Genomic DNA, 27,119 nt, shown 5'->3' on the forward strand with positions numbered 1-27,119 from the left:
TTTACCGAGCATGTTTAACAGTTGTTTTCTGTATGCTTCTGTATTTTTGAATGATATGTGGGGCTCTAAGATGAATTCTCCTTTTTGTTTTTTTTTAATCGGCGCGAAGCCACAAACCATCTCCAATAAAATGAGAGGAAGGAATGGGTCACAAAACATTTGTAATAAGAGTTACATTTGACCTTTGTGTATTCTCGAGCGAAAATTAAAAATAAAACTTACATAGTCGTTCTGATCTACAAAAATAAATAAAAATATACGAAAATATAGTTTTACATAGGAAAGATTTGGCAAAATATTATACAACAGAAATCATGGGAATACCAGTAGAGCTCAGATGAACGGAATTGAGGAATGTTGCTATATGGTCTCAGATGTTTAATTACAACGAGATCGTTTTAGTCCTGTTGTACTCTTTGTCTGGAGTCTCAGGGTTCTAGTAGATATCCCTGGATCATGAAAGACGTAGGGTATCAATCAGTCTTCTGCGATCATGCTTTGTCTGTTGATGTGATTCAGAACGAAGTTCTAGTGGTTTATCTAGAATATGATCTTTTTATATAGGAAGAACATAATTTGGTTGATAGAGCGTTTTACTTCCGATCTGTCACCAAACACGCTCGCTTTTTTAGCTTTATAATGTAACGGCCAATTCTACTATTCGCTGGTAGAAAGTAGCCCAAAGGTTGATGGTGGGTATCAGCTGGCTTCCATTTAGTCCACTTCAAAATGAGGGACGGCTAGCACAGATACTACCCTCGGGTAGTTTTATGTGAAACTCAACAATATTAAACAAAAGATCATTAAAATTAGAGGACCTAGTTTCTAACTACAGAATTGGTTGAATCGTAAGTGGATCTCGAAATAGACTAATATAAGTTCAGGAAGCACGCTTTTCAAAATATTTCAGCTCCTTGCTTGAAAAGCCAGATAAAGAATTACAAGACTATTAGAAATAAATACAGTCCTGTTATTTTAAGATGATTAATGGAGATGTTGAAAGCTCATTATGGATTAAAGGAAATTCTTAGTAATCGACTGAAAACAACTCTTAAATAAATAAATATACCTTTTTTCTGCTAACCTATGCCAAACAGGAGTCGTCTTGTAATTTAGATAATTTTTTTATAATTTACGTTTATGTGATCTACAAAATTGTGCCAAGAGTAAATTATGTGTGCGTATATACCATATATACATGTACGCAGTATTAGATGTACGTTCGAAGAGTCGAGATTGGATTATTACGGTTCACAGAATATCAATCACTTGTTAGACAGCAGTAATTACAGCTTGAGTAATTGCTTTTATAGATTTGTTTTAAGAATACTTTTCTAAACGAATTGGCAAGTTAATTTTTGTAGTTATGGTTAAAAGAATGCTTTGGTGACTATATAAAATATAACATTCAGTCTTTATGGTTAGGTAAAGAAAATTTTAATGTTACTTTAGTAGCGATGTATTGATATGTCTTTTAATTTAGAAACCATATGAAATCGCTCTTGAAGGTTAATTCTAAAAGTTAGAATAAATTGCTTCGACTTGCTGTATTCTAATGTTATTAGCTTCTTTGTATTCGGTTATTGCAACGTAGTTATCACGTATACACATCTTTTTCGCAAATCTTTTTTAAAGATGTATAATACATATTTAATGTATAAACATAAAAAAAAAAAAAAACAGAACTTGTGAACAAACTCGATTGGTACATTGAAAATTAGCATCAGAGCTCCAACGAACTGTTAATTTAAGCGTTCATGGATTGTGTCTCGTTGCTGTCAAAATACATTGAGCCCCCCGCTAGTACAGTGGTATGTCTTCGGATTTACAACGCTAAAATCAGGGGTTCGATTCTCCTCGGTGGGCTAAGCAGATAGCCCGATGTGGCTTTGCTATAAGAAACACACACACACACACACACACACACAAAATACATTGCTCTTTAGAGCCGTAGTTGTGTTATAGGAGTAAGAATATTTATTTACTCGTTTCGACAAGTGTCCCAAGAGTTGACGGTGGATGCTATCGACTACCTTCCTTCCCTTCATTCTACCTGTTCAAAAATTAGGACAGAAGACTTGTACATTAATCAAGGACTCGGTTAAACTGAAAAAAACAAAAAAAAACATTTTTGCTAAGGATAAAACGGCACATATCGTAAAAAAGGTATGTATGATTTTGAAATTGTAAATACTTGTAATAGTTTTTATTGTGAGTAGATCGCTTTGTAATATTTTCGTTGGTTTTTCAAAATATTTTGTTGACTTTTGTCGGCGCTTACAGAAAACATACTTAGATTACTCGAACACGAAACTTCATTCTTTTCAGAAAAAAAAAAAAAGAAAAACTAGTGAAATTTAGTCAGTCAAGTAAGCCTATAAACAAGTCTTAGTTACTGTGCTGATTATAAATTTTGTGTAGTGTTCAACACATTGAAGTATATAATACTTAGCTTAAAAAAAAAAAAAAAAAAGAATCCTACATAGGTAAACAGTTATTACCGATGGCGGTTTTTCTTGCATTCACTGGAATTTTCTCAAGATGTTACTTCAAACCAAGCAGTGCATTTCCAACCGTTTCTTTTTGGGACGTGGCTTTCGTGTCAGTAGAATGCTTATAAACTTGAATTTTAATTATCTTTTCACTATTTCCATTGGTTATAGAAAGCATCATATTATAAATAACTGTATTAAAAACTCTGGTATTATTAGTAATATAACTGCTTTGTTATTTCTTCACATTTTATCGTAGTAAAATTATATTTAACCTGTGCTATATGACATGAATTTGTGTAGCGTAAAATAATTATTTTTAAAAAGGAAGCGTTGCAGTGCTACGAAAATAAGTGATCTAAAGGAATACCAATTAACCAAGAAACTGATAGTTTTGACGCTTGAAAGACAACTGCAGTACTGCCTGTTTCTAGAGTGAGGAAAAGTATTGGTTTTTATACACCACAAAGTTCGCGTAGGCTACTCCAGAAACAGGCTGTAGTAGTGATTAAAGTATGTTTACAAGACCCAAAAATCTTTAAAATAACTAAAACTTTAAAAATAATATGGATGAAATGACTAAGAATCAATTTAAACAATACTGAGTAAAATTTATTTCATGTACAGCAGTAAGAAAACGAATTACGTCTTCAACTTTTAGTGATCACAATTATCCCCTTTCACTATTCAAGTGCTTTACCTGTTATTGGTAATTAAAGGATTAAAAGTGGAATAATGCACGAGATAATCTTCGCTAAATCTAAGGGGAAGGGGGACTTTCAGCATTTCTCTTTAACCCTTAAGTGATGCCTATCAGAAATATTATCTATAATTTTTCGTATTTAACACTTTTTCCTCATTTAAATGAATACCGTATTTTCCGCCTAATAAGCCGAATTTCTGGCCTTAAATTTTGGACCTGATTTTTGGGGGTCGGCTTATTGGCCGATCACTCCTTTCGGAAATTTCTTCTTCTTAGGAAATGTTTTTCTTTTGAAAATTACCATAGGCGGTAATTTTGTCCCATCAGCAAAGCACGTTAAGACTACAGTGAAACGTTGTTTCTGGAATTTCATTGGTTACCTAATTACAGTGAGTGGAGCCAATAACGAATGACATATTGATTCCATCTCTGTCTCAATACGACACGTTCTGCTTTACTACAGAACGCCAATGATCACACACAACATGCATGCTGAGGCTGAAACGAGACTAAGAAATCATTTTGAAGAAACTTGTCGCTTCTTAAAAATGGCTTCGGCTTATTGGGCGGTAATAAGCAAAAACCCTCATTTTCAGAGCTGAAAATTGGCCTCGGCGATTCGGCTTATTAACCGGAAAATACGGTATTTAAAAAACATGAGATAGTATTGTTGTTGTTGCTTTGTTTTTTTATTAACGAATCCAAATATATGGCTAAGATCAACACGAAAGTATACTAGAAAACTACCGTACTGCCACCAACTAAACTTCACTTAACATTCATCCTGCTGTTTTATATAAAGGATGAATTTGTAACTCTTATGCGCAGTCGTAATTACTGGTAAATTTCTTTCAAGGTTAGCACGTGCAGTGTTGAGTAAAATATCGTATCACGTGACGTAGTTTTGATTGTTTGCGAGGCACTTAAAATAATTGCTTTCCATGAATGACAGTTTTGTTGTCGTCCTAACTTCTGGTTTTTACGAGTGGATTATCATGTAGCAAAATGTTTTCATAATTGTGACGGCCGTGTAGCAATTTTGAACAAATCAGTGATTAGTTGAATTTAGAAAAATATTTTGGAGGCTCTGAGGGTTTATATCTCAAACTTTGGGTTTGATTTAGTTTTACGCTTAATAACAAAATAAACAAGCACTTTATTATAATAACGTTTTATTTCAGCTATACACTAACTGGAAATAATAAAATTATTTTAGACGCAATTTAAATTATTTCATTTGTCGAAGGTGTAAGTAAAACGCAGATACAAGATTACAAATAAACGAAATTTATTCTGATCCATAGTTTTATTAAACATGTAACAATACTATGAATAAAGAACCAAAGCATTTGTAGGGTAATCTTATTCTATTAAGCTCGGTCTGTGTGAGTTACAGATTTTACACGTAGCTGGTATGCATTAGGAATGATTTAGGATGTTTCCTCACTTTTAGAGTACTGGTATTTGTTATCTGAATAGCATCTGATGAAAAACTAAGTGTGTTTCAACTTGGTTAATCTAGTATATGCAATAAACAGCACGTGTGCTCAAAACGTGGCTTTGTAGAGTTGTATAACATTTTCTGTTATATTTTATAGTACTTTAAACATAAGTGTCAATTAAGCTGTTCTGAAGTGCTGGTGAGAAAAAAACGTGCTTCCTTTTTAGAGAATGTCGTCATTCCAAGCTCTGAAATAATCACGTTATCGTCAGTTGGCATGGCCAGGTGGTTAGGGCTGTCGACTCGTTATCTGAGGGTCGCGGGTTTGAATCCCCGTCACACCAACCATGCTTGCCCTTTCAGCCGTGGGGGAGTTATAAAGTGACGGTCAATCCCATTATTTGTTGGTAAAAAAGTAGCCCAAGAGTTGGCGGTGGGTGGTGATGACTAGCTGCCTTCCCTGTAGTCTTAAATTGCTATATTAGGGACGGTTAACGCAGAGAGCCCTTTTGTAGCTTTGCGCGACATTCAAAAACCAAACCAAATCATAAACATAATTTCAGAACTTTACTATTTCGGTTTGTGTTTAATATAATTCTGTGGGAAAAATGACGGCTATACAAACAATTCATTGGCTAAAACTCGTACTTTCTACGCATATTTTGAGAGGCTTCTTGTCTAACATTGCCAACAATGATAAAGCGACAAGATAAGAGTCGCACATCAGGTTTCGTAATTACTTTATCTATTTGCTGTATTACGTATTACAATTTATCTTGCACAAATTTCCGATTTATTATGTTTGTATAAAGATTTCTAACAGCCGGATATTTTTATTTTTAACATAGAAGTTAATTAAATGTTGATATTTATTAAATTTGATATTTGCTTACAAGATTTATACGTATAATTTTCTTTCATAGCACAAATGTATTTTAATATACAAACAACAATAATTATTTATATACAAGAGTTTTATAAACTAACAAACAGTACAGAGTCTTCTATCTGGTCTGGAACTGAATATTTTATCAACGGTTCACGGAGGGCGAATTAATTATGTGGTGATTCACATGTAAATTTCTCTTGACGGGATTGCTATCATAATTAGTCCTTTTATTGTCTGGTCTTATGCGGTTTATAAAGCTCATTTTTTACTGAGGAAGATATCGGATGTCTTCGTAGAAATATTAACGTCCAAAGTTTATTCTATGAAGTTGAACAGTTTATAGTGTACGAAATCTATAAACAAATGTTCCCAGTCAAATTCTGTAGTTTTCAGATTAATAAGCTTTTATCACAATTACAGCTTCTGAGGCTTATAGTATACTGACTGTATTAGACCAACGATATTCTTTAGTCTTTCGATGGTTTAGCTTTTATACTTATTAGGCGAGATACACAAAAATTCACTTGGCAACAGTATTCGAAGATACGATCGTGCTTTCGTAAAACACGTACTGCTGATTTCTACACGTGTGAATCTTCTAGAAATTTTGAGAACGGTCGGGACCTGTGAAGTACGCATTTAACAATTTAAATTGCATACGTTAAACTGAAACAAACGTAGATATTAAAAGAAATGTACAAGTTAGGTATAATTTAGTTAAAATTTCAACTTTTTTAGAAAATGCATAATAACGTAGTAAATACATTAATAAATGTAAATCTAGATACAGAATTGTAATTAATTCAAATGAAAACTCGCTTATTGTACTTATGTGGTTGAAACCGCACGTTCCTATAATTAATTCCAACCAAAGAGATTACACTTGTAAGTATTGCCACGTGTCTTTCGTTGACAAACTACATTAATATGTCAAAAAAGGATATATAATATTCAAAAGAAACATTCTCTGAAATAAGTTAGGTAGTATCAGATGACTTCTGATGGTGCATGACTCAGGTTATCTGATTTCACGCTTAATTAACTTGAGTGTTCTGAGGAAAGTTAAAGATCCGTGAATGATAAACGTATAAAAGTTACAAATTTTGACTACTTGATTTTTAGGACCTTTTCGAAGTTTTTTTTTATTTTTTTATTGCTAATCGCACGGTTATCTTGAATCACAATTAGCATTCACTACAAATTTTATTTCTGCATTGTTTCGCTTGGCGAGTGTAATATCACGTCTAAAATATCTTTTTAGCTCATTTACAATACCAGGAATAAATATAAAACCCAATCTGTCTTTCTATTCACTACTTGTCACTGAGTTGTATTGGTTTCAGGGAATTACACTGATCAAGTAACCCTGAACAAAGAGAAATTGAAAGAATTGGACTAGACTTCATATAGTGGTAGAATGTATACTATGTGCACGGTGTTTTGAGTTGTTCTTTTGACAGTAACGAGTCATGTACGGAAATTAATGATTTCATCCGACGCTAAATAACTTACTACATAAACTCTTCAACATAACTACACTGTGTATCTTCATCTTATTTCTTTTTCGTCGTCGTCTTTGCCATACTAAACGGTAAAAGACATAGACGAAGTGAAGAATTCCCGGAAACCGGTGTCACTCAATATCAGTTGGTAAATTGAGGGATGGATTGGACTTCGTATTTAGGTTGTGTTTGATTTAGCTTGTCTGCAAAATTATATCAGTAGTATCAGTAGTACTAATGCCACAGATTATTCAAGTGTTATATAAATGTGTTCAGTAAAAGAGAACTACAAATATCAGACGTAATATTTTAGCTTAGTTTATCTATGTAATTATCGTTCGTTAAACAAAGCTTCGTTAATTGAACTTTAGCTTGTTGTAAGATGATAGGACCCAAGAGAGCGTAACCACCAGTTCCATCATGAACTACTCGGTGTGGATTCCTGTACATGGTGAGGAGATCTTCCAGGGAACGTTCTGTTCTTTCACTTTACCTCTTCTGGGATTTAAAAATCCACCCACGTGTCTGCCTTGCGTTGTGACCCGCTGGTCTGTCGGCTGGTCTACTTGGGTTAGGGTCAACTAAATACTAGTGTTGGATGCTCTCAACAGGTGTTGTGGACATTGTATTTGATGCTGGTGTTTGGGTATAGTGCTTACGAAACCCTGGTGTTGCTGAAGTGTCCTTGTTTGGCATTGTAGCGCGTTCCTTAAGGCTTCATAGTGGGTAGGGGCAGTGGGTACTGAAAAATTCTTTATGGATCCTCCAAATGCAACTTAAATAAAATTATGATAAAACAGTCCATAGGTAAACGACCACGTCTTGAAGATTCTGAGCAGCAATCTTTAACATCTGTAACACCTGTACCTCAGTTTTTTATATTACATTCTCTTTCAGGCAAACGTTTAGGGCAAATGTCTCCCTAAAGGGAGAAGGGACTAGAGGGACTTGCTGGCTCTCCAGAGTCACTTAAAAACCTTCGCTCTGGTGACACATTAGTGGAAATATGCACATCTAAACACAGTGAGCTCCTCTTGCATTCAAAGGCGATTGGCGATATACCTATTGAGGTTACGCCCCATGCTACTTTGAAATCGTTACGAGGAGTTATTGTTGAGAGGGATTTGAAGAACATCCTCGAGTCGGAGATATTCGCTAGTTTCTCCGCCAAAGGAGTTTCTGTAGTGAGCTGTATCTCCGTTCGCAAAAATGGAATTATGATGTCTACCAACATCCACATTTTGATATTTACATCGCCGCGACCACCTGCCACCATCAAGGCAGGTTATCTTAATTGCAAGATACGGCCGTACATTCCAAACCCTCTCAGATGTTTTAGTGTTAGCCGTTCGGTCACTCGAAGACATCATGTCGTAGTTCCTTGACGTGTGCTTGTTATCGGTGGCAAGGACCACGATGTCTATGAGTGTGAAAGGGACCCTCATTACGTCAGTTGCAATAGCTCTCACTCATCCTACTTTCGTTCTTGCCCTAAATGGTCGGAAGACAAAAGAAGTGCAGCATTTGAAGAAGATTCATAACATTACTTACCCTGAGGCTCGAAAGTTTCTGTCCACCACTTCATCTAGGACATATGCTATTGCACTTCTTCCACTACTACAGTGGAAGCGCAGACGGATTTTCTGTGCCTCCAAAAGAATTGTTCTCAAACCATATGAAAATTTTTTATCTCCATGGTTTAAAAGTTGACGAATCAACATCTACACCCATTTCTGTCCCTAACATTAATTCCAGCAAACCCCAAGATCCACTTCCTTTGCTTCTGGGTGCGGGTATTTCCTCGGGTACATCTTCTACCACCTCAAGATGTAAAAAGCTCGTTCGTTTACGTCCTCAGTTGCTGGAATCCTCTTCCAACGACACAGATCTGCCCAATCGACCCAGGGCAGGATTCATGGAGGTCGACAGACCTCCTTCGAAAAAAGAAAATACGAAAAAAAGAGGTGGTCGAAAACGAAAGGGCTCTCCATCCAATTAGTCTACACATAAATAAAAATAAGCATCTTGATACGATGGAACTGTCGAGGTTTATATTCTAATCTGGATGACATCAAAACACTGATTGCTTGCTACCATCCTGTATGTCTTTCCTGACAGGAAACATTTCTGAAACCTGTTGATACAGTCACCTTTCGGCAGTTTTCTTTGTATAGAAATGACAGGTTATGTGACATACGAGTGCATGGAAGGGTGGTACTGTTGGCTGAACAGCATGTGCCCTCCCTCTCTTTGCCATTCAACACACCCTTGGGGCCGTATCCATCCATGTTTTCTTGGGTCTTACCGTCACTGTTTGTTCTCTATACTTGTTGCCTGGACAGACCTATGATTAATCAGACCTTGATGCTCTCATAGAATAGTTGCAATCTCCCTTTTTAATCCTGGGGGACTTTGACAGACACAATCCTCTCAGAAGAACTGCTGATTTTGATGTGAGGGATTGCTGCATAGTGTATGCTCTCTGATCACAACCTTTTTCTTTTCAATACTGGTTCTTATACTTATTTTCATGCACCTAGTCAATCCTTTACTGCTATTTGCTCCCCTTATATTCTTCCACTTTTTATGGAGGACTGACAATAACCCATGAGGCAGTGGTCATTTTCCTGTAATTCTGAGAGACTGGCTGTGGTCGATGCCACCCGACCCTCGTGTCCCGATGGCAGCTGGATCAAGCCAACTGGCCCTCTTTCACTTGATTCTGCCATTACCTGTAAGCCATCAGTAGACGACTGCATGGTAGCAGTAACTGACTATATTATACATGCAATTGCTTAATGTATTCCTAAAACCATCTCACGTTTCCATGATATTTTCGTCCATGGTGGAATCCTGCCTACCACATGGCACGGAAGGCTCAAAAACAGGCTTGGAATACTTGTCGTAGGTATTTCACACTATCGAACCACATCAATTTTCAGCAGGCCCGTGCACATGCTCGACGGGTAAGACGTCACAGCCAGAAGGAATATTGGATTAAGTTCACAACCAGCACATCTTTTGTCACCAGTTTCAAAGTCATATGGGACAAGATTCGAAAGATCAGTGGGCAATATAATTGTTTCCTTCTCTATCTTGCCCTCTGATGGCCAGGAAGCATCGCCAATACTCTGGGTGAAAGCTTTTCCTGGGTATCTGATACTTCTACTTCATCCTCCACCTTCTTAGCCATTAAGACTTGGTCAAAGTGATCACCTCTTTCCTTTTGAGCTGATTGTCTTTGTGACTATAATCGCCCCTTTACACTGGTGGAACTCAAACTGACTCTTAATCGGTCTGGCAGTACATTGGTCAGACCTGATGATGTACACTATGAGATGCTGTGCCATTTCTGTCCTGCTTTTCTTGCTATTTTTTGATTGTTTTTAACCAGATCTAGCAGGAAAATGTTTTTCCTGATGCCTGGTACTGTCCTACCTTTCTCTAAATCTGGGAAGGATCCCATGATTCCTTCAAACTACCGTCCAATTGCTTTTACGAACTGTCTTTTAAGATCTTAGAGAGGGTGATTAATATTCATCTTGTGTGGTTCCTGGAATCAAACAACGTCCTCTCGCCCACCCAGTGTGGGTTCCGACTTGAAATGTCAGTCAGAGAAGCCTTTCTCAAACGACCTCCATTTATGAGTTACATGGTCATTTGCCCATTTTTATTAACATTTTTTAATGGAAGGTGATTCCAAGCTCGTGTGGGTTTGGCACTTTCCCATTCTTTTCTACAGGAACTGAGTCCCTCAGGACTGTTTTGAGTGTCACACGTTTCAGTATAAAGATTAATGCCACACTGAATACTGTTGTAAACAGGCTCTATGTCGACGACTTTCACATCTCATGTCAGTTTTTGAACATGAGGTCCATTGAGCAGCAGCTACAGACTGCCCTTAGTTGTTTACTGAAGTGGATCACAGCAAACGGTTTTAACTTCTCTCTCTCTCTAAAACCGTTTGCATGCACTTTTGTCTGCCAACAGAGTATTCATCCTGATCCTGATCGGTAAAGTTTTGCTACCTGTGGTCCCTGAAACAAAGCTCTTGGGGCTTATCTTTGACCATAAGCTGACCTTTATACCACACATCAAGCAGCCACGAGTCGAATGTACAAGAGCACTGAACACCCTCCGTGTCCTCTTTTCCATTACTTGGGAAGCAGATCGACATTCTGTGCTAAAGATATATCATGCTGTTATTCGATTGAAACTAGTCTATGGGTCACTGGACTATGGCTCTGCTAGGACCTCGGCCTTGAAGATGCTGGACCCCATTCATCATCAGGGACATCGACTTTGCAGTGGGGCTTTTCACACTTTCCCAGTTCAGAGCTTATACACAGTCTCATGAACCTCCTCTACACCTGCCATTTGCAACTGTATGCTTCGAAACTTTGATCCTTACCACAGCATCCCACATAGAGTTGTTTTCCTTCTTTGGTGGGCCATGCTTTTTCAGACCAGACGATCTGCCAATACTCCTTTTGGCCTTTGTATCTAGGCACAGTTGGATGAATTGGGTTTGTCCTTAGATAACATTGCTGTATCCACTGGTCAGCCCATCCCACCATGGCTTCTTACAGTTCCCAATTGTGACCTATCTTCAAGTCATCTGAGAATAGCAGACACTCCTGATTGAAATACTGTCTGTTGTTTGTTGAACATCTTTCGAACCATCCTTCCATTCCTATTTATACAGATTGTTCGAGATCAGGTGACTGTGTAGATTTTGCCATGGTTTGTTGTGGTTCGGTGATTGCACACAGAATCCCCTCTACAGCTTCTGTGTTCACTGCTGAAATGTATGCCATTTCTTTTGCCCTGAATAACATAGAAGCAAAGCAGTATTCAAACTGCATTATTTATACTGACTCGCTTAGTTCTCTACTGGTCCTGGAATCGCTTCACGTTAGTTCACACACTGTTTTTGCGGATATTCAAAACCGACTGGCCCATTTCTCTTTAACATCTACTTCTATCCAGTTTTTTTTTTCTGGATACCAGGCCACGTTGGTATTCGCGGGAACGAGATCGTCGACACCGCAGCTAATTCTATCTGCTCAGGCACTATCACCGCTGTGCCTGTCTCATACATGGACTATGGTCCTGTATTCAAGGCTCGGCTCAGTGTCAGCTGGCAGTCAACATGGAGTGAGCAACGCTAAAACAAGCTTTTTCAAATAAAACCCTATATTGGACTTTGGCCGTCTTGCATCCGTTAGAATCGGAAAGAGAATGTTGTTCTAACTAGACTACGTATTGGTCACAGTTTTTTTAACTCCTCGTTTTCTTTTATCTGGAACTGATGCACCAGTGTGTAGTTTATGTAATACTCCGATCACAATAAGCCACGTTTTACTTTCTTGTCGTCGTTACGACTCTCAACGACGGCACCATTTTAAACATGTCCTGTCCCAAGGTTTATCCATAACGTTCGCCAGTGTTATTGGCGATTGTGACTCTGTCTACCTTAAATGGTTTTAGTTTCTTAAAGTCCGTTAATCTTTTTAATGCTATACAAGTTTTTAATTTCTAAATTAGACTTTTTTTTTTAATGTGATTCCCTCTTAAGAGGTAAAGTACATTTAGTTGTATTTGAAATTAGAAAATGGCCGTAACGTCAAATTACTCGAAACCAGGACCGGAAATGCCAACTTCAGGTCCTCGCGCTGATATTTAAACTATCCGTTTGTCATCCTGGCAAGTTATGATAATTACAATTATACTATAGAAAGTCCTTTACAACTTGTATTACTGTAGTTTTTCTCTTACTGCTGTAAACTAGATATAAACATTGGTTTCATTCTATTTGTATTTTTAATTCACAAATTAAACTTTCTTTTACCTTAATTTCTTTTCATGAATTTTAATAATTTTATTTTAATTTTAACTTTTTACTGGATGTTTGGCGCAGATAGCCTAGTTGCTTTGCGCCATAAAACACCAAACCAACCAACCAATCCACCACGGAAGTGTCTGAAACGTGAGTGAAAGATTACCAGAGCACAGGCTGTAATGTGAGATATGAGACGTGCTCTGGGTTTTGGAGATGACTGAGGAAGTTTTACCCACATTACTGTAGGGTTATCCTATCTACTAGTTTTAACTTTTGTTCTTTTGTCTCGCGTGTTGAAACAGGAAGACTTATCAAAAATAAGTAAGAAAAGTAAAACTAAGTAAGGAGATCATGATGTGAGTGGTGAAGCACAACATTGTCGAAACATCGAAAACTGGATCGCACGTGGAGGATGATATAGAAAGGGAAAGTGCGACAGAAACAAACCTAACACATCGTGTGATCGTCATAGGATTGTTGAGTAATAGCAACCCTTCTAGTCTGATAGAACGACCCTACTAATCTGGTTGCCGTCGACCAGAGAATTTTTCTTGCTAATAAGAAAGAGGTCGTCGTTAGATCATTGATTCAACTATAATTTTGTGCAGCAGAACTAGCTCAGTGCACTCTGCATGTAACACATGCCCGTTTCTTGTGAGTAGTGGGAAAGTGTAGGTACCTATTCTCTAAGTAGCTTAACGACCTATTGGTTTTTAAGAAGTGAAACTATCGTATTATTTCCCTCTCACAAATAAGGTTCGTCCTCAGGGTCGTGGGAAGATTACTAGTTGGGCATCCGTTGTTGTTATTATTAACATGGTAATTTCAGGTTTTGTATCTCCTGCATATGGAATTCGAACTCGGGGCCAGTGGTTTTACCAGCCGAGCTGTAGAGTTAACTTCGTTGTTCCAGTTTGTAAGCCTCCTTTTAACAACCCAAGCCTCTCCAAATTTTCAAGCGCAGTTGTTAACGTGTTCGTTCAGTAAGTTTGTACAAAGGCAAGATACATGTTATAAAGTCTGAATTAGAAGAAAACAGCCGTATAATAAGCTCATTTTGTTGATTGCGACAGTTTCGTGTTACTAATACAGATTTGATTGTGGCCCTGCCTTACTGGTATGACGTAAGTAAAATCGTACTTTGCCCACGTGTCATTGATATTACTTTGTAAATATTAGAACTTTTTTTTTGTATTTATTTCAATTTGCTAATTAAACTATGAATATATTTGAGTAACACTATTTAACTATCACCTGATTTTAGACTATCGGTACTGCTTACAGTATGTATGTAGAACGCAGATAGTTCTTAAGGAAATCGTCACAATATATAAATCCCCAAGGATGTTTAGTGAACTCGTCTTCAATACAAAGCTTAGCATAGGTTTAATCACGTACTGAGGTGGTATTCATCAAAATAATCACTTTCCCCAGATTACTAAACAAATGATTTTGTGTAGAGTGTAAATATATGCCTGGGAGCTTGATGGTGTAGATAAGAGACAGTTGGGAATTAATTTACTAAGACGTGGCGAACTTCAACAATAGTAGGTACGATATTGTTTGCTTCCACTGTTACAGGCATTGTGTTATAATACAATATTAATCTTCTGTGAATTCGTCTGTTGTAGTTTTGTTTGAAAGAGGAAAAGAAAAATATCGAGAAATTAATATTAAAGAATAACTTTTGAAATTTTATTTACCCGTTTCAAAGCTGCATAACAGCACTGTATACAAAATTATATTTGAACAGTTGACTTTAAGTAATAATGGCTTTCTATCGTGACGTGCTAAACTAAAGAATTACCACGATAAAATAACAGGTACGATCAAGATTTTAAGGCATTGATTTTTCAGTGCAATTTCTTGTATTTAAGTGATAGTGACAGTAATATTTTTCTTTACAAATTTATTTTGTTTTGTTCTAGGGGCTTTGGAAAACAAGGATATCAGTGTCAAAGTAAGTTTATGTTTTTACACTTTATTTTTTTTAGTTTCTTGAACTGTGAGCGAGTTTAAAATACTTCCTTTTATTTATCAATATCATTAAGAGATTAAAAAGCGTCTGTTTTGAGGCAGTTTTCCTGACAATGTTGCACTGTACGAGCTGCTCCAAGAGAATTGAAGCTTGATTGTTTTATCACTTTGCAGTACGTGTTGACTTTGTTTACTTTTTGTCTTTAAATCACTTGTAAAACGCAAAAGAGCAAACGTAAAAATAAAAGTTGGACATGGAATATAAACCTAACGCGTGAATATTTCAAATCTTTTTACATTATTTATATCATACTTATAATAACATTTTCCGTTTCGTGCACTTCCTTCAAGTTTATTTTCAAACTAGATATGGAGAAACACTCATTACTTTTTACTTAGATTGTATTATACAAGGTTGCAAGGTAAAGCACATTTTATGAAACAAAAATAGTTTTCGACTTTGTTTTACTGAGTAAGGGAAAACAGATTAAGTTCGGATATGTGATTGTTTTGAGTTAGTCAAGACTGTTTTGTATGTAATATCAGGAGCTACTTGATCTCGAACAAGTTATTTTCAGGATTTGGTCCTGGTAGAATATTTGAATTGCTTTAATAAAACCTGCGAGTCATCTGTAGTTTCTAAAAAAATATCTTCACAGTATTTGAACCTGTATTTGAACGTCACAGATGTATGTGTCACGAAACCGTTCACATAGATTATTACTGTAAAAACTCGTGTAATATGTTGTTCCAGTTTTCTGTTTATTTAAATGTAGTGTTGGAAGCTGTATTTTTAATATTGTAATTTAAATTTTGGTTAGAGGAAGCTGCAGATCTTAATGATAACGCTCATTTTAAATACATGTATTTTAATAAGATAGGCCTTAAACGCCTAATTGATATCAAGAGTTTTTCTCGTACATTCGGAAGTTGGGCAGCTCTTTCAAGAATAGTGTTTTGAAATATTTTCGAGGATATAGTAAGAAAGTGTAGTAAATTATTTTAAAAATACACAATAATTAAATTATATAGTGTGTGTACGTTTTAGCGAAGTATTTGAATCTCTTAGCTATCGCGCATATTGAATTACTTTGTACGAGTAAGTTGATTACTAAAGTGTAGTACAGTTTGAACGTTGTTTGTAACGTAAGCTTACAACAATTTACGACAGTGTACAAATGTTTAAGCTGGTAGAAATGTTAACAAGGAAATAAACCAACTTATTGTAGGGATTTTACATTGACTTATTTTGACCAGATACTTTAAGAGCTCCCGACAACTAAAAATATCTTTATGAACCAATCGTTTAGCGCAGTTTTTTTAAATGTGATGCATGTATTACCGGTAGTACTCATAAGGGTTTCGGGTGGTATCCGGAAAGGGCAGAAGATAAACTGGGATACCGTCTTTAAGAAAGTTTTGCCCCTGAGTTTTGACTTGGAGTCGCATCGTCGTCATAAGTCCACCAACATTGAGCCGGATAATCCCTGTCCTACTTCTCTGGTCATAGGCAGGCAGTTCACTGGATAATCATGAACTTGCTTATTTCCAGGTACATATTCAAATTTGAATGTAATGGTTATTATCTGACAATTACGTTTAATGAACAATATTAGTAAAGCTCATAAGCCTCTGTGCATTTTTACTTTCTGTACATTATGTGCATTATTACGTGGCTATTCTTGCAGTAGTAGGACATCACTTAGTACCCCTCCCTTCCCTTCCAGTCCGATAAGGTTGAAGTCGCAAAGGTGGTACAGGGATACTTAACGTTTTGGGAAAATTTGTATAACTTATCCATCAAGTAAAAATGATCTCTTAATATTTCTTAGTTTCAAAGTGTGATGCGTTGAACCGATAAGGAAAACGGTTTGTTTGATTTTTAACATTGTCAGCATAATCAGTGTACTTGACCTGGCATTTGTTTTAGACAAATGTGTATATAGGATTTTAGTGTTTGTTTTCATGGTTGTACACTTATTTTCAGTACACTATTTAAATATTTTCTACTATTTGGAAGATCTAGTCAGATTGGTACTTGGCTATGAAACCTATACAACCGTTTTTTTATTTCCATTGTATGTGCAGCACTTCATATTATTTCTAAGTTTGTGATTCGCAGAGCTATCACAAAATACTCATCCGGCCCAGGGAACAACGCACTTATTCGTGTTCAATAACATTTTTTTTTTAGAATGATTATTGCATTTTTACTTGTATATAGGAACTAAATATTTCATTTGCATTTCCTACAGTTACCCACCCCTTATCCAAGTGGCTCAGCTGTATTTCTGCGGACTTAAACCCTAAAAATCAGTTTTCGATACCCGTAGTGACACGATATGGATAGCCCACTTTGTAATTTTAAACTTAACTACAAACAAAGCAAGCTGTCTATCTGAAGGTATTATTCAATATACAATTCTTAACGTTTATTTTAAAGTAAATGTATCAAATGATAACTAGGTGGTATATCTACTTTTCTGATATTACAAAATAAACTGTATAAATTTTATAGTGCCTCTTTATATAAATGCTTCTATCCACCGCAAAATAAACCCGTTTTTGCAGTCCGAGAAATGATGCATTTTTTAATGTCGTACTGCGAACATAACCATTTACAATCTCAGCATAAAACTATATACTTGTATACAGAAACCATTGTGGAAAGTTTTATTAGATACTAGCTGGAGTACCCTTACGTTGGAAGGTGAAATACCAACTGGGATAGGGAATTGTGCTTCTGTCGTTTTTTTCTTGATATAACAAACATTAAAAATGCAATAAAATATAAAGGAAACGATACTGAAAAGAAAGACATACTATTTTCAATATGAAATTAGATGGCGGTTCACCACTACCTCATTTCTGACCTTCCTCGTGCCATCCTGTATCACTATGTCAAATTGTGCTGGTTTAGTAGGTTTTTTTCCCTGAAGCTAGGTACGAAATTAGATCGGAGGTACATCTCCCTTACTGTATTACTGTGTTAAGGTGGTTAGGGCGCTGACTCGCAAATTGTTGGTCGCGGGCTCGAATCCCTGTCTCACCAAACATGCTTTCCGTTTCAGCCACGGAAACGTTATAATGTGACAATGAATCACAGTATTCGTTGGTAAGAGTAGCCCAAGAGTTGATGGTGGGTAGTGATGATTACCTGCTTTCTTTCTAGTCTTACGCTGCTAAATTAGGGACGGCTGGCGCAGATAGCCCTGGTATAGCTTTGCGCGAAATTCAAGACAAACAAAAAAAGGAAACTTCTAACAACAGGTACATACACACATTTTGACATTTATTCATATAGAAGATGGGAGCTCAACTTGTACCTCCTGATGACCTTCCTCATATCATCCTGTATCACTGTCGAGTTGGTGCTGGTTGATCAAGAAATGGGGAACGTCTAAGGAACAGGTGGCTGAAAGTTTTTATCCGTCACCCATGCAAAAGTCTACACTTAATCTACAAAATGTATTTTTCATAGCGGTATAAAATTAGTTTTTAGCTTACTTTTTACGGGAAATGTTAAAATTATATTTCCGAAACTAAAAGTTTTACTTGCATTTATTACAAACCTAAACACACCTGTTTTGCAGGAAGTACGGTATAGTATGCGTACAGTATTGTATAGGAAGTAAATAGCATTGGATTTGTTCGTGCCTCGTAGGTGCAGCAGATGTGTGGTTGACATTTTCTCGAAATTTCGACGCTCTGAATTTCACGAAACACATGACTGTATATATGCTTTAGAGAGCTAAGACCGAAAAATAAACCCAATTTTAAATATTTTTTAAGTATAAGATTATTTATTATAAACTAATGAAATAAGTTTCTACTGTTTGATTATACATTTAGTCTAGGTAAATACATTTTTACTATGAAAAGAAACATTCACGAATAAATAAAACTATTTTCTAGTACGTTTGTACCGGAAAATTGTAAAGCTAACGCAGAACAAACCTATTACATTATGTAACACAAATTTTGTTCCTGGATAGTATGTGTTATTTCTTAATTGCTTATGTTGTAAAAGTACAGAAAATGGCCGTTATTCCATTCAAACTTTGCTTTTGTGACCTGGATAATGAAATTTAGAAATTAACCTATTTTCCATGTAAAAACAGGCAAATCTGCAAATTTTCATTTACATAAGGTCTGAATAAAACGACATATGAATCAAGACTTACATGCATTTATACTAAAGTTAAACAAAATTGAATGAACATGTTTAGATAGAAGTGAGCAGTTTTTCTAGATTTGTGTTTAATGTAAATCACTTTCACGTATCAACTCCCAAATAGTCTCCCATCACGTTTTCGTTATACGTTTTTTGGTAGCGGCGTTTAAAGTCCAGTATATCTTGGTGGAAGCGCTCGCCTTTCTCCTCCGAGTATGCTCCCATGTTCTCTTTGAAGTTATCGAGATGAGTGTCAAGGATATGGAATTTCAGGGACATTCTGCAGCCCAACTTGCCACAGTTCTTTACCAGATCCTCAACCAATTTCCCATAATTTTCGGCCTTGTGATTGTCCAAGAAGCTCCGAACACTGCGATAAAGCTGCACCAAGCCCTTTTTACCTTGCTACTGAGTTTATTGGGGAATTCTATGCACTTCAGGATCATTTTTATTTGTGGTCCAACGAAGATGCCAGCTTTGACCTTTGCCTCAGCTGAGGGAAGAAGTCTCAAAGGTACTTGAAGGCTGCAGACTCCTTATCAAGAGCTGTGACAAAATGTTTCTTAAAACCCAATTTTATGTGCAATGGTGAGAGAAACACCTTCTGAAGGTCCACTAGTGGCTCACACTTGACATTGTGTCTTCCCATAGAGAACTCGGTTCGTTGTGGCCAGTGCTTCCTGTTGTAGTGTTCTGCGGTGTCCCTGCTGTCCCAAAGGCAGAGATAACAGGGAAATGTGGTAAAGCCTTCTTGGAGACCCATCAGGAATGAAGTTTCCAATAACTTTTCAGCCATACTCATCATACTTCAAGGCTTCTAGCAAGGTCTTGACGCTGTTGTATTCCTTTAAAGTGCACCTAATGAGCCAGGGTAGAAGTCGGATACTTATTCCTGTTATGGAGCAGCACAGCTTTGAGGCTTGTACAATATTCTAGAAAGTTCTTGAAAATTTTTGCAAGTTCGAGAAAATTCTCTGAGCTACTCAGCACTGAATCCACCTGAAATATTCTGGAAAACGGGTAAATTTGAAAATTTCATTACCCAGGTCACAAAAGCAAAGTTTGGAGAGAAAAATAGGTCTTTTTCACATTTACTTTAGGCATAAGCAATTGGGAAATAACACTTTCTGCCCAGGAACAAGTAAAAGTAAAATTTTTGTTGCATAGTGTTATCAAAGTCAGTACTCGAAATTTAAGCTAGCTTTGCTCATTATGCAGGTGAAAAAAAATTGTAGATAGATATAGTTAATACAGAATTATACATTTGATGATAAACGGTGGGCTAAATTATTGCACGGATGTAATCAAGCAAACATGGAAATACTGAATTTTGTCCAAAACATGAATCGAAATTAAAATTTAAAAGCATATTGAACTAATAATGAAATACAAAAATAAATTGTTGTTCAAGGTTAGCGATGAGAAACTAAAGATGTTCTTGAAAATTCTTAAAATGAGGCTAATGTCGAAAAGGAACTAAAAACTGTTAATCCTGTTAGAGCTAGTAGAGTAATAACTGAAAGAGATCAGTTCAGTGTGAGTGACGAGCCTGGTGTTGGAAGTAATTACACAGAACTATTTTAAAGAATAAGAAAAGGGTAGATGTTTTAAGTTTGAAACTAAGTTTTTATAGTTTTCATCTTACTCTTTCACATAACTTTTGTATAGATATTAGACCCAATAGTGGGTAGGAAAGAATGTAATTTTTAAGAAAATCTCCAAAATTAACTTCAAAAATCACCAAAATACAAAGGAAATAGTTGATAGTATTTCAATAATTAATAATGTTCAGGAATGAATGTCTGAGATATTTCAGGATTTTTAACTACTTTGTTTAGTTTGAACATATTCCCTTCCTCCTTTCTCTGATTAGTCCAAGATGAAGCTAAAACACGAATTTAAGTGGAATATTATCAATTCATAATGATGTAAAAAACTAATGTATCGTCCAATTGTTTTCTTCACTTTCCTTGGTTCTTGTAATTGTATACGAGATTATTAATTGTGGAAGTGTCAGAAATAGTGTTAAACGGTTGTTGACATTGTGTTGTGTAAGCTGATTTGTTTTACAGTTATCCAAATATATACACGCATATATACTGCTAGGTAAAATCTTAAGGCCAATGAACATAAAGAAAAAATATGCAGTTTGCGTTGTTAGACTCAACCACTTATTTGAGTAGAGCTTTGAAAGATGAAAATAAGAAAATGGAAAATAAAAATAAAAAAACTTTTTAGCATGTAATAGGGAAAATATGAACACTGAAATTAGCCTAAATACTAGCTGGTCAAAAGTTAAGACCATACTGAAATGAAGCGTTAATCGGTAAACAAGTAACGAAATTTAGTCATTTATGTTCAAACATTAGCGTTGTCAACATATTTTACTGACATCTTCTGTGTTTCATTGGGTAAAGACATGGCAAAGGCTAAAAAGCTGACAGTTTGAACGTGGCAGAATTGTCGAGCTGAAAAACCAAGGTCTCTCTCAACGTGTCGTCGCTAGTGAAATTGGGCGTAGTAAAACTGCTGTTGTAAATTTTTTAAAAGACCCTGAGGGATACGGAGCGAGAAATTTAAGTGGTTGGCCCAAGAAAATTTCGCCGGCGTTGACCAGGAGGATTCGACGGATTGTCCGGCAAGACACCAGCTGATCGTTGAACCAGATTAATGCCCTTACGGACGCAGAATGCAGCTCAAGAACGGTAAGACGGCATCTAGGAGAGAGGTTTAAAAACCGTAAACGTCTTCAAAGGCCACGTCTCCTTCCACACCACGAAACAGCTCGGTTAAACGTTGCTGAGAAGCACCAAACATGGGACGTAGAAAAATGTTCTCTAAGAAAAAATTTAACCTGGATGGTTCAGATGGCTTCCAACGTTACTGGCACAATAAGGATATCCCACTGGAGACGTTTTCTACATGACACAGTGGTTCCATCATGATCTGGGGTGCTTTTTCCTTCCATGGAACAATGAAGCTTCAGGTTATACAGGGGCGTCAACCAACAGCTGGCTACATTGGCATGTTTGAGAGAGCATCCTTATTGACTGAAGGCCCTCACATGTGTAGAAATGATTGGATCTTTCAGCAGTATAACGCTGCAATCCACAATGCCCGCAGGACAAAGGACTTTTTCATGGCAAATAACGTGATTCTTTTGGACCGTCCAGCGTGTTCGCCCAAACTGAACCCCATTAAAAATGTTTGAGGGTGGATGGCAAGGGAAGTCAGCCTTCTGCGAACGCTTATATCGACCATGCCAAAGCGAATGTTTGTAGTTATTTGCAATGATGGCCATGCAACTCACTACTGAGACCTCTTGTTGGGCATTTCTGACCCTGTTTAGGACTTTTTGGTATGGTCTTAAACTTTTGACCAGCTAGTATTTATGCTAATTTCATAGTGTTCACATTTTCCCTTTTTAAATGCTAAAAGGTTTTTTTTAGATTATCTCTTCTTATTTTCGTCTTTCGAAGCTCTACTTAAACAACTGGTTGAGTCTAATAACGCAAACTGCATATTTTTTCTTTATGTTCATTGGCCGGCAGTGTATATAAACAAATCAACCCTCACCACCTACAGGAATCCACACTGAGGAACCTCCCAGGGAAGGTTCTGTTCTTTCAGTTTACCTCCTCTGAGATCTAAACATCCACCCACGTGTCTACCATACGTGGTGACTCGTGAAGAGGAGGAGAGGATCCTGGTGGTTGAAGGGTCCAACCCTAACACGTCACTATGGCCTTGAATTTATGTAGAAGGGCGGCCTTGGGGTGGCCCTCTTAGGGTCAGTAAGCTGGTTCACTTAGGCTAGGGTCAACCAAGTATCAGTATTGGATGTTCTTAATTGTATCTGATGCAGATGTTTGGGTTTAGTGTTCACGAAACCCTGGCATTGATACAGTGTCCTTGTTTGGCATTGTAGTGCGTCCCCTCGTAGGGTTCCATGGTGGGTGGGATCAGTGGGCGTCGCAACATTCCTTTTTTATTATGGAATCCCTGAATAAAAACTTTGAAAAATAGTTCATAGGTAAACGACTACGTCATGAACATTCTGAGCTCGGACAGATTTATCTGTGCCTCCAAAAGAATTGTTCTCAAACCATATGAAAAGTTTTTGATCTCCATGGTTAAAAAGTTGAAGAATCAACATCAACACCCATCTGTCATTAACATTCATTTCAGCAAACCCCAAGATCCACTTCCTTTGCTTCTGGGTGCGGGTATTTCCTCGGGTACATCTTCTTCTACCACTTTAAGATGTAAAAAGTTCATTCGTTCGAGTCCTCAGTCGCTTGAATCCTCTTCTGATGACACAGACCTGCCAAATCTCCCTAGGGCAGGATCCTTGGAAGTCGTACCATCACTGTTCTCTCTACCTTTCTCCTGAAGATACCTATGATCAATCAGACCTTGATGCTCTCCTTGAACATCTCCCTTTATAATCCTGGGAGACTTTAATGGGGAGGATATATGCTACGAGATGCTGCGCCATCTATCTCTATTCTTCTGATTGTTTTTAACTAGATCTGGCAGGACAATGTTTTTACTGACACAAAATTCAAAATATTTATCAGAGTGACCTATTTCCACTCTCCTGGCAGTGTTGATGGTGTCGAGCAGACCCACCTGTGCTTGCCTGGAGATACTTCCTGTGTTTCGTAGGAGAAAGAGTAGTTACACTGCACATATAACGTAGGTAACGTGATCAATAAGGAACAGGAGTTTAGATTTTATAACTTACAAATATGCTCTTTTTATGAGTGAGTTAAAAGCACAACTAAACTCGATTTTCTAATGATTTTTGTGGTCTACAACATCTGTGGGATACGATGAATATAATATAAATAAAGAAGCTATGGGTGTGACAAAGTTTTCATCTTGCAGACCTTTAATCTTTAATCTTTCATATTATGTTTTGAACTCCAGTAATAACGTGTTTCGACATAGTTTTGAATTCTTACATTTTACGCAAGTGTTTGTATGTGGAGATGGGCCGAGAAAAAAATGTCTGTCGCATTCAATTTATTAGTCAGTGATGCTTACAAATAACTGCTGGAGGAAATTGACAACCTTATTTGAGCACCTAATTGCCATCACTGAGTATTTCATAGCTTGTCACACTCCTAATACCATTGAAAAGGGTAGTTGAAGTGGAGAATTGGGAACTAGCTATAGTATCAGATATTCATCTTTTGTTGTTCTCCTGTGCTAGCCAAAAATACGTGAAGTTACCACTTTGGCATTTTGTACAACAGAAACCATTTTAAGCACTTTGGGAACAAGTTATCACTAAGCACAGTGTAATACACTAACTTTCAGTAGAAGGGGGAAAGAAAACGTCACAGAACATGTAATAAAAACATTTTGTAAATGTAAAATGAAGTATGGATGGTAATACGAAAAATACAAGCATGAATGTAGGGATGATACACATATACAGTATTTTCATGTTCTTTCCGTACTGTTGGTTTTTCAACATCATGTCCCATGAAGTCAAGATTATAACCAGTAATAACTAATCTATTGTAGTCAATTCTATGGTATAATATAAATAACTGGGGTAAAGTGCAATGAATAAACTGGCAACTGTTCTTGTTAGTTTTTGAATTTCGTGCAAAACTACACGAGGGCTGTTTGCGCTAACCGCCCCTAATTTAGCAGTGTAAGACTGGAGGAAAGGCAGCTAGTCATCACCACTCACCGCCAACTCTTGGGCTAGTATTTTACCAACGAATAGTGGGATTGAGCGGCACATTACAACTACCCACGACTGAAAGGGCGAGCATGTTTGGTGTGATGGGGAATTGAGCCCACGACCCTCAGATTACGCGTTAAGTGTTTTAACCACGTGGCCATGCCGAGCCAAGCTGATATGATATTAACCATTGAATTATAAAAATAAAACAAATGTTCGTCTTATTAATGAGATTGTTTAAAAAAAGAGAAAAACAAGTAATAAAAAAAAATGCAAACAGTAAATATAATGTAGAGATGGCATTGCCAAAAATTCCAGAAAAAAGGTAGGGATAAATGCACAAAACTATACAAAAATCGTAAATAACCAATTCTTTCTGATAATAACTTAAGCTACAATTAAATATTGACTTTTTGTCATTTGCTAAAATTCAAGTGTGAATAAAAGTGTTTAAACTGAGAAAGTACAATAGTTTTGCAGTTGATATTAACCATATGCTTCTAAGATTGACTGAGTACTTACTGGCTACTTAGGTGTGTTTTTTTTTATGGTTTTTGTGTATTTATCCTTATCTTGTTGCTGTAGTTTTTTGGCACTGCCATCCCTACATAATATTTGATTTTTGCAATATTTCTATTATTACTTGTACATCAGTATATTAAATATGTATAAACATATGCACGCCTTTGTTATTGAAATAGCAATAGAAATACGAAAACGAAACACTATCTCGGGAAATCTCACTCAGGCATTGTGTACAGTCGCCTAAAAGCCAAGAATAACCCAGCCCTAGATCTACATTGAAATATATTACATAGCTATGTTGTAAATTATAGAAATACGACGTTAAAAGTTTAGAAAGGTATAAAACATTTCAGCTAGATGTTATCAGGCTATGCAAATGTTTGAAAAGTACTTAAATGTATACGGACATTAGAGATAAAGTTGGGTAAGGTGTATTTGTTAAAAGAATTGAGGTCATAAGAGAGTTGATAAGTAAAACTTAAACACCATACGGCCTGAAACATCAAAGTAATGACATTGTCACCTGTTCTTTAAAGATTCAGTGTTAAGTGAAGGATTTAAACCGTTTCAATGAAGACGAGGAAAACGTCAGATGCGTTTTGTTTTTTTATTCAACCCGACGTTTCGAGTTGCGTCTGTTTTCAAGAGTGTTTGTGAACGTTATATTTTGTAACCTGTGTTGGCCCGTGATGGCCAAGCGTGTTAAGGCGTGCAACTCGTAATCTGAAGGTCGCGGGTTTGCATTCCCATCGCTCCAAACATGCTCGCCCTTTCAGCCGTGGGAGCGTTATAATGTGATGATCAATCCCACTATTCTTTGGTAAAAGAGTAACCCAAGCGTTGGCGGTGGGTGGTGATGACTAGCTGCCTTCCCTCTAGTCTTACACTACTAAATTAGGGACGGTTAGCACAGATAGCCCTCGAGTAGCTGTGTGCGGAATTCAAAAAACCAAAAACAATTTTGTAACCTGTGGCGTTCAAACTGCCACTTGTTACATACGTTTTTTTTTTAAATATTTATTATACATCAGCTATTTATCGATGTTGGTTCTTGTACTTTGATCTTGACTCGTACTTTTTCAGAACCATATTTTATTTGGAATATGAGCCTGGTCTGAGATATGGTGTATTCATATTATCGTAATAGGACTCAAATCAAATTTTTCTTTCATATTTATTACCCTAAAAGTATTTTACACAAATTTAATACGTGAAATGTTGTACTAAATGGACAAGGTTCATATAAGGACCGCTTAAAAACAGAGGAACACTTCAGCTGAATATAGTGTTATTTATATCGGATGTCATCAAAAGTACCGTTATTCCAAATACAGATGTCTGTTTATCTCTGCCTCCCTTCTTTTCAGGAAATAAAAGGTACTGCATTAAATACTATATGGAAAAGTCGGTTATTTAAAACTGTACTATTTCAGTTACAAGGAAGGGTAGGGCCAGGTCAAGAGTACTCCTAGTGTCGTGGCACGTACGAGTACAAATGTTTTTAATTTAGCGTTTTTGTATGATAGGCTCTTGTTGGATAATGTATAGTTACGACAGAAAGTGTTTGTACCCCTGTGTCCCGAGTGGTTTTTTGCTCATAACTTTAAAAAGTATCACGATTAGGCTAATAGAAGTATAATATATTATATTATACCACCACACATCTACATAAAGTTTTGTGTAAATTAGACAAACTGTTTATAAACAAATAACCAAAAATAGGAGGAGCAGAAAGTGTTCGTACAGTTCAGAACGTGTGAAAACACTGATATTCCTGTAAAAATTTTGTTTAGTTTGGCGAATAAACTACATTATACCATTCCATAACTAGACACGGGGTTCATAATTATTGGAATTTAGCCAGCAAAAAATG

At 36.6% G+C, this 27,119-nt stretch overlaps 1 protein-coding gene across 6 annotated transcripts in view; it reads left to right on the top strand.

Annotated features, from left to right (window-relative positions):
• Positions 1 to 27,119, top strand: part of LOC143232771 (protein kinase C, brain isozyme-like) — a 100,637-nt gene that overhangs the window by 17,147 nt on the left and 56,371 nt on the right. For 4 of the 6 annotated variants that reach the window (XM_076468607.1, XM_076468609.1, XM_076468606.1 and 1 more), the window contains exon 2: positions 14,798 to 14,829. In XM_076468607.1, the coding sequence (XP_076324722.1) occupies positions 14,798 to 14,829 (32 nt within the window). Of the gene's footprint in view, positions 1 to 13,551; positions 13,994 to 14,797; positions 14,830 to 27,119 lie in introns of those variants that run through there. The other 2 variants (XM_076468610.1, XM_076468611.1) reach the window with 2 other exon arrangements.

This window comes from Tachypleus tridentatus, chromosome 11, assembly GCF_004210375.1.
Source record: "Tachypleus tridentatus isolate NWPU-2018 chromosome 11, ASM421037v1, whole genome shotgun sequence".
NCBI classification, from domain to species: Eukaryota; Metazoa; Arthropoda; class Merostomata; order Xiphosura; family Limulidae; genus Tachypleus; species Tachypleus tridentatus.